Consider the following 14,187-nt stretch of genomic DNA (forward strand, 5'->3'; position numbering starts at 1 on the left):
TATTTTGTTTAAACATAATAAAAATAAAAATAATAGAGGTTAGATTATGTAAATCAATGAGTTAATATATAATTAGAATAGAGTAAAATAATTTTAAAATAATTAAAAGCTAAAAGGTGGTTATAAATTAAGAGAGTAGTTATCTATAATAATAGATAAAGTCGTAGCTAGGCATTGATGTACACATTTCATTTTTTCCTTTTTATCCTTTATTATTATACGAAGAATATGTTCTATTTTTTTTCTATATAAAAGGTTAAAATAGTCATGTTCTATATCAAGTATCGACAGTTATAGAGATACAAAGTATTTCATTCTCACTAATTATTGATAGAGTGAATAATTAATTTTTATACATAATTTTTCTTATTATCTATTTTGCCTTTAAGAGTTATGATGGTGGAAAAAATAATATATAATAAATATAAATGTTAAAAAAATATTAAAACTAAAGGGAGATATTCATTTTTGTATATAGTAGTGTAGTTGAGATACTTTGTGTCTTTATAACTTTATTTAATAATAATATAAAATAAAAAAGAGAAATAATAATAATTACAATATACATATCAAACAAAATAATGTATAATTAGAAAAAGTAAAATAATCTTAAATAGAAATGATTACAAAATAAAATAATAATAATTATTAATAAATTAGATAATAATTATTTTATTTTATACTTTTTTTCCTTCTATTTTTCCCATAAAATATATGACATAAAAAAAATATAATAAAAAAGTATAAATATCTTTTAAAAAAGTGTAGAAATCAAAGATAAGTTATATATAGTAGGGATTGTATATATATTGGAAGTTATATATAATATAGATTGTATAGAAATACCAATATTGAGTATAGATATATATTACTATATATTATAGATAGCAATATATGGTATAGATATATTACTATATATTATACATAACAATATAGAGTATAAATATATATAAAAACAAAATAAAAGGTAAGTAAATCAACGAACGATTATATTATTGTAGCAACTGAATCTTGTAAATTTCACTTATAATTGATATTTATGAATTATATTATAAAAGATATAGATATTAAGAATTTTTTTAACTTAATATCTAGTTTGATTTTTAATTATTATAATTATTTATAAATTATATTTTAATATTTTAAAATAAATTGTTAATAAATAAAAATAATTTTGTATTACAGTATAAATTATGTATCATAAATTAACTGATATATAAAACATGAACAATTATTTTGAATGAAAGTACTTTTATGAGTTTGTTTTTCAACAAGAGAGGTTTTAGAGGTTTTTGTAATTTCATATATAATTTGATTTTTATTTATTATAATTATTTATGAATTATATTAAAATATTATAAAAATAAATAAAAATAAACTTGTATATTATAATATCAAATATTTATCATAAAATTAAAATATAATTCATATATTTAAAATATTAATTTTTCAAATTTTATGTATAATTTAAACATTCAAATATAATATTTATTTTTATATATAACTTATTTTAAAAAAATTAGGAGTCAAGTGAAAACTAAAAACTGATACAGGTGAAGGATTGATATCTCTTTATAAATTTATCACGTATAAGTCCATGAAGACGGATTTTGATTTAAATAATTATTTTTATGATATTTTTTAGTTTTAAAAGTCTATCTCTTTAACTAATTTATATTTAATAAAATAAATTTTCCCTATTAATAACAAACACCTCTATTGAAATTCAAATTTTTTATTTTTTAGTTTTTATCTTTTATTTGAAGTGTGAAATTGTTTCTAGTTGAAGTTGTTATGCGGCGAAGTGATATAGAGATAAAACTCTAACTAACTCATTACTCACTCCGCTTCTGGGTTGTGGTATTTCTCTGCATCCTCTCTACCTTTTATCATTCTTCTCATCATACTTTTCTTACACTTTTGGCAGTATTTTCTCTTACTATGGTCCCTCATCCCTGTTTTGTTATACTGTTGTTGCACTACTTGTTTCTGGAAATTTTTTGATTTTGTTTTTTCCTTATTAATTTCTATAAAATTATTAATTCACACTTCTTTTTATAGGAGATTCTACATGGAGTAAAGATCAAATTACAATAGTTTATATAATCCTCATTTTACAAACTTGTTTTGTAAACATGAGTTAAGCTTTAACCAGTCTTGCAAATTTCATATTTGAGATGTTGAGTTTTGAGGTGAGAGTTGTGTGTTTGAGATTCTAGCATGACACAATATTTTGGGACCATTCTTTAATGATAGTTCCTTTTAAGAAATTCTCTCAATTTCCTATTTATCTTAATTTGTAATTTTTGGTATTTCCAAATTAAATTTCAACACTCTTTCTAAAACTATCAATATAGTTGTGTTAAATACTCGAAGAACATTCATAATGATATTATCCGGTTTGAATAAGATTGTTTCTAGTAGAAGATAAATGTGATAGACTAGAAAAAAAGTTACTAATAGTTAAAAATGATCTTATATCACAATAAATATTATAAATCATAAATATAAAATATACTATATATGATAAAAGATATTTATATATTACGAATTTTAATTATAATATAATTTATATTATTTTTAGAGCTTGTTTGTGTCAAATTTAGATTTTCAGGTTTCAAATATTTTTTCAATAAAAAAATCAGAGATGAAAATCTCCTTGTTCGATTGAAATGTGTCTTCTGTCAATGAAATGAGTTTTTGAAATATTGAGTTATTTTGGTCAGTATTTTTAATTTACTAATATACCTGTTGCCTAACAGCATGAATGTTGATGCAGATTAGTGTATTTGTCTATGATGCGTTTTGAATTTTGTTTTATGTATAATATTCTGTATAACCTGCATTTTGTTTTTGATTTTTCTGTTGAAAGGGACTGAGAACTTTCATTTGCTTGAATTGACTTCAGATTAAGCTAAGCAAGTCCAGATTCAGTGCAAAATGAATTCCAAGACAAATACAACCTGCAAAAAAGATGGGAATCATCCTCATATGTCTCAGAGATCAATTAAAATATGCAAACCACCATGCTCCATGGTCAGATCAGAAGCTAAAGAAAAGGAAAATTTATCCATCTCATGCCAAATATCTCAAAATGGTAAGCCTTAATACCTCAACACAACAGATTGAAAGGATTAAAAAGTATTAAATGCATGCTATTATAACATTGATGCAGTTTTTTTCCTTGGAATCTGACATTCATTCAGAATATACGGTGGAAACAAGCCTCTCATTATTTAATTGGACATGTTTTGTGTAGATTTTTGCAAAAATGAAGAGTATTACAAATATCAGGACAATACAGGAGACATGGGAATGCCCTGTCTCTCATTCAATGGAAGTATGGATTTAGAAGTAGCAACGGTAAGACTCAGTTTCATATCATGTGATTCATGTATTTGCCTATATCATGTCGACTGTTATATTGATTTCCATGTCTATATGTAGATTTTACATGCACACTAGATGAGTGCAAATTCTGATTTATCTGAGTGACAACTTTATCCTTGCTATTTTGTATGCATTAGCATGATTTAGGGAAAATTATATAGTTAATAGAGACAGGAATTGGTGTAGTGGCCCCAAAAATTTGAGATTGACTTCATCTGTGCCGTTGGATGCAAGTTTTGATCAGTTCTTTTATTTATTTATTATTTACATATACATCTAGTTTTCTGGATTATACTATCTTTAGTGACCTAAGATTTGGTGTAATGCATGTGTTTATCTATGTTTTTATATCGCACCTGATTAATACATTCGTTCAAAACATCAAATCATGTCCTTGATTTACAACTATTAATGTATTAGCAAGCACTTCACTTTTGTCTTGTATATTATATTGGGAATTGAAGTTGAGTTGGGATAGCTAGAATGAAGTATTTTTTATTTATCCACTTCATCAATGATATGCGTGTGTGGATATCTAATTTATGTTTCCTTTGTACCAATTGATGATTATAACAACTTTTGTTCATTGTGAGCCTTAAAGAGTTTTCTGTTCATCGAATCTTGGTTCTTTGCAATAGAATTTGGCTATTTATATCCTTTGTATATAAAAAATTTGAAAATACGAATACTTTCTTTGGTTGACATGGCTTACTAATTGACATGATGGTTTATTTATGACAGGATTATTTGCCATCTGTTTCCTCATGTTCAGAAACAATGTTACCTTATTATAATGACCGGCCTAATTCTGTCCATTATTACCTATCTGAAGCAGGTAACTACTTGAAACCATACCACTTAAAATATTGTTTTTTTTTTCTTTTCTTTGTACTGTTAATATTAATTAATTCCCTTGGTCTGATAACATTGCAGTTAATTGGGAAGAATTCACTTGGCCACTTGAAATTAATGACAATTACTTGGCCACATTCCAAATGCCTAATGTGTTAGACTCCAATGCACATGATGCAAATCAGAGTGGGTGTTTAATTGAGGACACCGAGAGTCACTGCTATATTAAATTTTCTGATGTTATACTTCTTGGCACTAAGGAGACAACTTCAATCATTGTGGAGGAAACAACAGGTGCAGCAAATTACCATGATGATGAAGGGTTTCAACTTGAACAGATTTGTGATTCTTTATGTTTTGATCTCATTTGCCATCAGGCCAGTCCATGTCCAGAAAATGCTTACATGGACTGCACTCAGCTTGATACAAACACAGTTTGTTTCTTTGATCTGGAGACATCCCTTCCTATAAATTGCGAGTTATCAGAAACTTCTGATACAGCATTGCCAGCATTAGTAAGTCAGGAAACAGTCACAACGAAGAATGTTACCCTTGTTCTTGATCTGGATGGTAATTTTCTTTCACCTTTGCATACTCATATACAAGAGAAATGCTTGCTATTTTGTTCCAGTTTTAATGATTTGACTTTGATCCTTATTTATTCCTAAAGTATATACATCCCTGTCTACAGAAACGTTGGTCCATTCTAGCAAGAAGCAATGCGATGATGCTGACTTCATATTTCAAATGTATAAGGATAAGCCGAGTAATGTATATGTACGGACGAGGCCCTTCCTCAGAGAATTTTTGGAGAAAATATCTGAGATGTTTGAGATCATCATTTTCACAGCTAGCAGGAGAGTTTATGCTGAAAAATTGCTTGATATTCTTGATCCTCATAACAAGTTATTTTCTCGACGATTATACAGAGATTCATGCTCATGGATAGATAATCGCTGTGCCAAGGATTTGAGAATACTTGGAGTGGACCTCGCAAAAGTAGCCATAATCGACAACACCCCTGATGTATGTGTTATTTCCTTTCTATTCTCTTCATTATTTCTTTCATCAAATAATATTTAGTGTTGCTATCAAGTTCTACATTGTAGGTAGTAGTAATACTAAGTTTCCATATTTTCCATGCAATCTTGTTATTTGGGTGAATTCTTTTGTTAATTTTACTAAATAGTTTGTGGTCCCATTTCTATTCAATGAGATCCACATAAAATTCACCTGTGTTCAGTAGAATGTATTGTGAGCATTTCACTGATGAATTTTCTTAAAAAAGAGCCACTTTTATATTATTAATTTTTATGTATAACTCTCGATAGATTATCTGCCTCTTTTGGAAAATACTTTCTTCAGCTTAATAGATTTGTGTTGGGATCATTTTTTACTCTCTAACATATCCTCTGACAAATTTATTTGAAAATTAAAAAATCATTAGTGGACTAATTAAATAAGAATAATCAAATAAGAAGTAAAACATTCAAAATTTTATTGTTTTTAGTAAATTTCGGCTAATAGTACAAAGAGTGTCTCAAATAGCATGTTAGAGAGTGTTTTGTTAATAGTTTTGTTTCCAAAATTATTTGTTTAGTGTTTGTTTGAATGGTTTATGATAGTGAAACTTATACGTGTGTTTGATGATATATGCAGATGTTCAGGCTTCAAGTGAATAATGGAATTCCTATTAAAAGCTGGTTTGACGACCCTACAGACTCTGCTCTGATTTCTTTGATGCCCTTTCTGGAGAAACTGGTGGATGTTGATGATGTTCGTCCCATTATTGCAGAAAAATATGGGGCAAAGAATTAATTTTGCATTTTCTGAAGCTGTACATAGCTAGATGCTGGTTCTTTTTAAACATTTTTTACTTGATGATTATTTTTTTAAAAAGGGATAAAATTCTACTGTAGCCAAATAGCATGTATATTGAAGGGCAAAAATTGTATATAAACAGAACAATAAATTGGTTTCAAGTTTTGGCTTTTGCATGTTAAAGGGTTTGTGATGGTTGGATCCCGTTCATGCATGATGTTTATTTGTTGCCTCTTATTATCAGTTTGACATATGATGTTGTTTGAATACAAGTTTAGAAAATTTTTTTGAAAGTTTTTCTATTAAAATAAACAGTATTTCTCAGTAGAAAAACTTTTAAAACATTTATAGTTTGGTTAAGTCATATTTATCATTTGGATTTTACATCCTAGCAATTACATAATTAAGAGTCTCTCTGGTTTGCATATTGAATGTGCCTTCTAAAATCTTTCTCTTCTTTAAATCAATGTCAATGTTTATCTCTTGGTTTTCATTAGACATCGGGAATAAATAAACAAATTTTTTCTTTAACTTCTTCACTCTTAATCTAACGTTATTATCAATCTTTTTCAACTCTATAAGTTTTAGAGAAATTATCTTGTGAAAACTACTATCATCTTTTCCTTTAATTTTTTTAATAAATTTACCCTTACTCTAGTGTAAGACTAGTGATGAGCTGGAGCACGGATCGGTGAAGCAATTGTCCATGGCAGTAAAAAAAAATGTTATTTCATATAAATAATATAAAAACAAAAATTTTACATAATTAAATTATATAAAAATGTATTAGAGAAAATAAATTAATTGTGATCAATTTATCAATAATTATTTTTTTACTAGTTAACAAAAATTTACCTATAACTTTAGGAAAATAAATCAATAATATTAAATATAAATAATAAAATGTGATATATTATACACTTATTTTTTTTCTTCTTGTCTCAAAGTGAATTTTCATAAGTTTCAATGTAAAAATAATGTAATGATCCGCCATGTCCGTCACACTACGGAACAACACTACACATTACTGGAATATATATACTAAAATGGTATATTAAAATATTTACAACACAAGTTGCTAATCAAGCAACCAACAATAATCAGTTATATACAACAAAATATGCTACTATAAGGTAGCCTAAAAAAAAAATCAACTCCAAGTACCTCTTGTGGCCTCTAGCAGCTATCTCTCAGCCTATCCCTGCCCTGCTCCCATACATCGTATGATCATCGCAGTCCAAACCACATGAAAACATCCAAGGGTAAACTAGAGACAATAAATGACTCATAATAATTAAATATGCAACACACCCACTATATAATCATCTTTACATCCAACACAAAAGACAACAACACATATACTATACATCTTAACATCATTTCAACTTGATTCAACATATCAACACTTCAACACAACTATTGTACAAACTATTGGAATAGTTACCATATTCATCATAACCACAACCAACACATGTATTACACACCTCTCAACAACACATGTTTAAAGCAACTTACAACACAGGTAATCTAGCGATGCTAGCATCATCATCAACTTGTTCAACATACAACGCACAACACTTTAACAACACACAACTCAACAACACCTTCACAACACATCAACACATACAACTCATATCAACATCAATTCAACTCATCAACAACTTATTCGTCGTCATGCATTACAACTTGGAGATCTCCTACAATATGGGTGAGCAGTCTAAGTGGCTAGGTCCTACCGAACTGACAACACATAACCTTTTTGAGCTTGCTAGGTAAACAACAAATTTGGATATCAATTCACAACACGATAACAATTTCGCAAACTTTGCCACTTAAACAAGGAAGTATAGTACTTTGTCAGGATAGGACAACTGAGTTTAGGCCTACCATGACATTAGCTAGCTTAACTAAGCCACCTATGGGATTAGCCTACTGATTATCCTCCAAATATTACAACCCTCCGATACTTTATTAGAAACTAGGTTTCCAACTTCGTACTTTACTCGAATTGGCTGCTTGTAATCGGTATAGCTCAACCTGACCCCTATACCGTGGTCGCTTTGTACATGTGTGTCTCGACCTTGCCCACACACGGGACTAACTAAGTCCTAGAGGAGAACAACACATCGTCCACTCCAATGGGCAACTTCCCACGGAGGGTTTTCAACAAATTGGGCTCTTAAAGCACCACAACTATCTCAATTCGCACAATGGGATGAACAACTTCAAAAACATCTCTTCTAGTCCTAGTGATTAACAACTTATCATCACAGGTTTCAACTCATCATCTCAATCAACTTTCAACTTGAACAACACAATCAACTCATAACTTTAACAACATCGTTATCATCTCATCAACTCAATCATCAACTCATTTCAACTTTAAACAACACAGTCAACTCAACAGCTTAATAGCTCAACTCAAAATTTACAACTCAATCATCATAAAGTAATATTTTTTCAACACATGGCACAACATATAACTTTATAGCAACATACAACTCTCCTCTAACAACATAGCAACTTAGTCTACTAATAACTTCTATATAAATCTCAACACATCTACACACTTCACATCATGCTTCTCACAACTCACAATATTATCATAATGCATTTCACAACTTTCAACTAAATCATCTCATCATATTTCACAACATATAAATAGTCCACACATAACATATAACAACTTTAACAACATATCACATATTCAAAACATTTTTATTTAGCACAGCAACTCATTTAGCACCTATACACAATTACACAACTTCACAACTCAACTACAACATGCATCTCATTTACATCCCCTCTTCATCACAAAAGCATCACCAACAACATCATTAATCACTATTATCAACACACAACATTTTCATCACATAAACAACTCATACTACATGTTTACAACATATCTATCATGCCAACTTACACACCCAAACAACACCAATCAACCTAAGCACCCAAAACAACTTTCAACTTAACCAAATCACTTATTGTGAAATGATAACCTTCACATAAAATAGCATATATGAATTTATACTACTTCTATCATGCTCATTCTTATCTCATATGAAAGATAAGAAGATTTCCTACAACTCTCATGAAGACACCAATTCCTAATTCCATCATCTATCTTATTAAAAATTCTAAAAAGCGCAACAACTATAACTAATGCTAGCAACTTGACCCCTGTTCACTAAAACAACCATATTTGGAGTTGTAGATCTCCTTTATATATAGGTGATTCCAACACCATTGGAAAGCTAAGGTCCAAGGCTACAACTTTCATGAAGACCATAAAGTCAAATTCTGAAAGCACACTAATGCCCGGCGTAGCCAGCTCGCGCCCAGCGTGAATTCATCCAGAAACAGCTTCTGATGAATACAAGCCCGGCTCCAATAATATGCGCCTGGCGCAAATTCATACAGCAGCCCCAAAACTTAAAAAATTTTGTCCAAAACTTGAAAAACAGAAAATCCAACCACATGCAAACCAAGAAACACAATGCATAGACTCCATACAACTCAAAAACAACCTCATATTCAACATGCACCCACCCGATGCATCAAAATCACCAAAAAAACCCCATTTTTCCCAAACCTCGAAAAATGAGAATTTCCTCCAATCCAGCTATGGATTCTCCAATTTCATGCATCAATTGAGTTTCTAAAGTCACATGCAACCGAACAACATACATTCTAGCTTCCTTCAAAATCAAGCTTGCTAGCCTGAATGGTAAGAGAAGACAGAAGAAGTTAGTAATCTAGAGAGGAAGAAGAATCAACCAGAGAAATTTGAGAGAGAAAGGAGCTCACGGACCTAGAGTCCTTCTCTCTAAAACTTTTCTCTAATTTCTTTGAGAATGAACTTATGAAGTTCCCTTCTCAGAGAAATCCTTATATACTCTTCTCTCTCTAGAGTCAACTAAACTCAAAAATCTCCTCACTACATTACAAATAAAATCATAAGGGTTGTCTTTAACTTTCTTTTTGTTTTCTTCTCTAATTTATATAATTCTCTATTTTTTAAATCGTGAGTTATCTTATTTCACTGAAATCACCTCTCAACTATGAACTTTTTTGTGATGTGAACATTATTAATATTTTTTTAATGTATAATGATCTTTAAGGATAACTCAGTAGTATTGTACAAATGCATTATATGTTTAGTCATTTTCTTAACAATTTTTTATTTAATTATTTGTGTTTTATACTTTTAGGTTTGAGACATAAATAGTATTCAAATTATTATAAAGATATCATTTTTTCGTTTCACTCAGAACACAAAAAAAAAAAAAATTCAAGACCAACCTTGTATACAACCCATTACAATTTACTTTACAAATATGACATTTAACTTCAAAATTTTCACTGTCAAAAGCTTTAATCTTTGTAACATGATTCCAAAGAAATGTAGTGACATCATCTTGTTCTTTAACTTGATTAGGAGTACTCATCATCATAAAGAAAAAATTAATAACTAATATATGAAAATAAAAGAATATAAGTTTAAACCAAAATGGTAAAAAAAAAGTTATGTAATTATAATACATTATATAACTATTGATAAAAAAGTATTATATAGCTTATACATTTATATACCTATAATTATATTATTGTATAACTACTAATAAAAAAACAATTTAAACCAAAATGGTAAAACAAGCTAATGAAGTCGCATAATATTATATACCTATACGCTAATTATATTATCATAAAATTATATTGAATAACTTATACATTTATTCACTTATAATTATATTATTTTATAACTATTAATAAAAAATAATTTAAAGGTAAAACAAACTAATGAAGTCATATAAAAGATTAATTTAAACCAAAATGATAAAAAAAATACTTTTATACATGTAATTATAATATTATATAATTATAATTTAAAATATATCTATAAAATAAAATAATTTTCTTATGAATTATGAAAGAACCAATTCTTCTATTTTTCATCCTAAAGAAATGGGACATCCTTTTTCACCGACTCATTGAGTGGTGAAACAAGTATAGAGAAATTAGGAACAAATCTATTATAAAAGTTTATCAACCCATGGAAACCTCCAACACTTTTAGGGGTGGGCTACGCTTGAATGACTTTTATTTTCTTGAGGTCCAAACCCTAAAAAAACTACACTATTTACACAAAAAAAGTACATCTTACTATGTTTCCATAGAGTTTGTTATCCCTAAGAATTGAAAAGACTTGCCTTAAGTGTCCTAGGTGATCACTTAGGCTTTTACTATATACTAAAATATTATCAAAGTAAACTACTACAAACCTACTTATATAATCTCTAAGAACATGATTCATGAGACATATGAAGGTACTAGGTGCATTAGTAAGCCCAAAGGACATAACTAACCATTCATATAATTCAAACTTAGTTTTAAAAGTAGTTTTCCATTCATCTCCTACTTTAATTCTTATTTGGTGATAATCATAATACATTTTTGGGCACCAACAACATAGGAACAACATAAGCATTAAGGCTTTGTTGAACCAAAGCCTACTCTAACAACTCTTAGAATTGAGACTCTATTTCCTTAGTCTCTTGGTGTTTTTCCTATAAACAGGTCTATTGGGTAGACTAGCCCTAAGAACAAGATCAATTTGATGTTCTATATCTTTAAAAGGTGGCAACCTTTTAGGCCCTCTTAAGGGAATATATCGTAAAATTCCTTCAAAAGCTCTTTAACCCTGTTAGGTAGAGTTTCATTTCCAAGAGGTGTGGTAGTGCACACAAGAGTACTTATACAAAGTTGGACTAAGTCATTTAAGTTCCTATAAGATAGGAGTTCTACTTTGTCTCTTGTCTCACGATTAAGTCCACTTAAAAATCTTGCTATGGTGAGTCCCCCTTCTTCTCTAATGTTTGCCCTCATTATGTAATGCTCCATCTCCTTCCTATATTCCTTAACACTCATGTTTCTTTGTTGAAGCCTTTAGAGATTATCCATAAGCTCCATTCCATAATATGAGAGAATATGTCTCCTTCTTAATGCTCCTCTCAACTCATTCCAATATTGAATTGGAGGGTCATTATGGAGCCTTATTTGTCTTTCTAAAATTAATATTTTTGACAGAATATTTATAATAAACTTATATTTGTAAAAAATGTAAGAATTTTTAATGGATGCTTAAATCAAAATTTTTGGACAGAATATTACCAATGAATACTAGTTCATCAAAAATTTCATAATTTCTAACAAAAGATTTTCAATAAAATATCCATCAAAAATGACATCCATAAAAAATGTTTTATATTACTCACTAATAATAAAGACAATTAAAATTGTAACCATATATTACAAAAGTCAATAATTATATATATAATAAATTATATATATATATATATACACACATTAACATATTACAATTATATATATATATATATATATATATATATATATATATTTTATGCATATTATAATATTATGCATAGATATTATAATATAGATATTATAATATATAATCACAATCATTCACCATTCAAATATAAATTGTTAGCTTAAGTATGCACAATATTTCCTTTTTAATTAATTAGTCCGGAGACTCATTGCATATGATTTAGTCTAACATGTATAACTAATTAATTAATTAGCTAGTTTGACCTTATTTTTTTTTATTTTTATAATTCAAATAATTGAAAATAAAGGAAGTACAAGGGGTACTCTAACCCATTACAAAATACCACATGTGAACTAAATAATTAACCTTATTTACTATATAAGATTATTGAAGTTAAATAAAAGGTTAGGAAAATAGAATATTTTTAAATGATATATATATATATATATATATATATATATATAGTTATTGGGAATTATTATATATATTGCTTATAATTAATTAGAACTAGAGTGCATAGTACACATTTTAAAAAAGTTTGGCTTTATTTTTGTAACCAAGAAACTTTTTTTTTCACACGTATACACACATTATTTTAATTTGGAATTTAGAGACTTGGTAAATTAGTACCAATATATATAAGGGATCTATTTACTCTAGAAGTAACTATACTTAGACTTACTCTACTCAATAATTGATGTTCTATAAAAAAATTATCAATAGATATTTCCCATAGAAACAATTGTAAAAACATTACAACATATTAAAATATTTTTGACGAATATTTGTTTGGGATGCCCATTTCTTTGATAGAATTTTGTTCCTCGAAAATCTGTCAAAAATTCTATTTCTGACGAATATTCCTTGTTACCAACAGATTATGTCCACTGCTAATTTGTGTTTTTCTTGTAGTAACCAAGCTCCTAACTTCTCATGCATGAATCTAAATGTGATTTAGAGTTCATTTGTATTTGATTTGAGCATGCTTGGGCACATGACTCATGAAATGCAAATGAGCTCTAAATTGTATTTAACTTCAAATGCGATTGACATAAACCTTCAAAGTTCTATATTAGGTGACCTATGTATACAAGGCCTATAAAACCTGTACAATAAATTTCGAAATAAAAAGCCCAACAAAACAAGACTAGTATTGATCATACAAAGTCCAAGGCCTAATATAGGTCTAATAAGACGTAAAGCCCAAAACTCTATTCTATTAGGTTCAAAATACATGGCCAAAAATATAATTCCTAATAAATATCCTACAACTATACAATGGAAGATATGGGCATCAAGTAATATCCCAAGTAAGAAATAACTTGGGCCCACCAACTTTTGAGCTAGCCTAATCTTCCTAATAACTCTAACAAGTCCTTTGACCATGCCTTTTCCATATATAGTTGCTATCCACTTGTGTGTAATGCTTTTTAAAATCAACTTGTTGATGCTTATAGGGTTGCTAAAAATTAAAAGGTTTAACTATTTGTATTTTATATTTTAATTTATACATTTTTATTATCTACATATTTTTCAATTTTATATGCATTAATATTACCCATGAAGAAGATCACTAGGATTAGTCTAGTAATTGAGATTGAGAAAGTGATTGGGGTAGTAACAATATAAAGGTTTAGGTTTGATATCTATTATAACTATTTTTGTAATCTTTTTTATTTTAAAAAAAAAAAACTCATGCATCGTTGAATGATTGACTCAAACCATTTAAAATTGATCTTGTAGTAGAGATTAGATAATTTGTATGCAAT

The 14,187-nt window shown here is 28.4% G+C and overlaps 1 protein-coding gene across 2 annotated transcripts; it reads left to right on the forward strand.

The window, feature by feature from the left end:
- The first annotated feature begins 887 nt into the window (after window positions 1-887).
- On the forward strand, window positions 888-6,984 carry LOC114916369 (uncharacterized). 2 transcript variants are annotated; one of them, XM_083065229.1, is made up of 7 exons: window positions 888-1,860; window positions 2,909-3,097; window positions 3,260-3,363; window positions 4,132-4,225; window positions 4,324-4,812; window positions 4,934-5,268; window positions 5,902-6,984. In XM_083065229.1, the coding sequence occupies exons 2-7, from the start codon at window positions 2,941-2,943 to the stop codon at window positions 6,058-6,060; spliced, it is 1,338 nt and encodes a 445-aa protein (XP_082921355.1). In that variant the 5' UTR covers window positions 888-1,860; window positions 2,909-2,940; the 3' UTR covers window positions 6,061-6,984. The 2 variants fall into 2 exon arrangements, with proteins under 2 accessions (XP_082921355.1, XP_029128776.2); XM_029272943.2 differs by lacking the exon at window positions 888-1,860 and adding an exon at window positions 1,896-2,192.
- The last annotated feature ends 7,203 nt before the right edge of the window (window positions 6,985-14,187 follow it).

The sequence above is a fragment of the Cajanus cajan genome, chromosome 10 (assembly GCF_000230855.2).
Source record: "Cajanus cajan strain Asha chromosome 10, NIPB_CcT2T_4, whole genome shotgun sequence".
Classification (NCBI taxonomy): domain Eukaryota; kingdom Viridiplantae; phylum Streptophyta; class Magnoliopsida; order Fabales; family Fabaceae; genus Cajanus; species Cajanus cajan.

Bases quoted from the DNA above. Each gene is read 5' to 3' on its own strand.
- LOC114916369 (XM_083065229.1), top strand. From the start codon at position 2,941: ATGAATTCCAAGACAAATACAACCTGCAAAAAAGATGGGAATCATCCT. The intron at 3,098-3,259 runs GTAAGCCTTAAT...TGTTTTGTGTAG, and splicing joins ATGCCAAATATCTCAAAATG to ATTTTTGCAAAAATGAAGAG. The intron at 3,364-4,131 runs GTAAGACTCAGT...TATTTATGACAG, and splicing joins TGGATTTAGAAGTAGCAACG to GATTATTTGCCATCTGTTTC.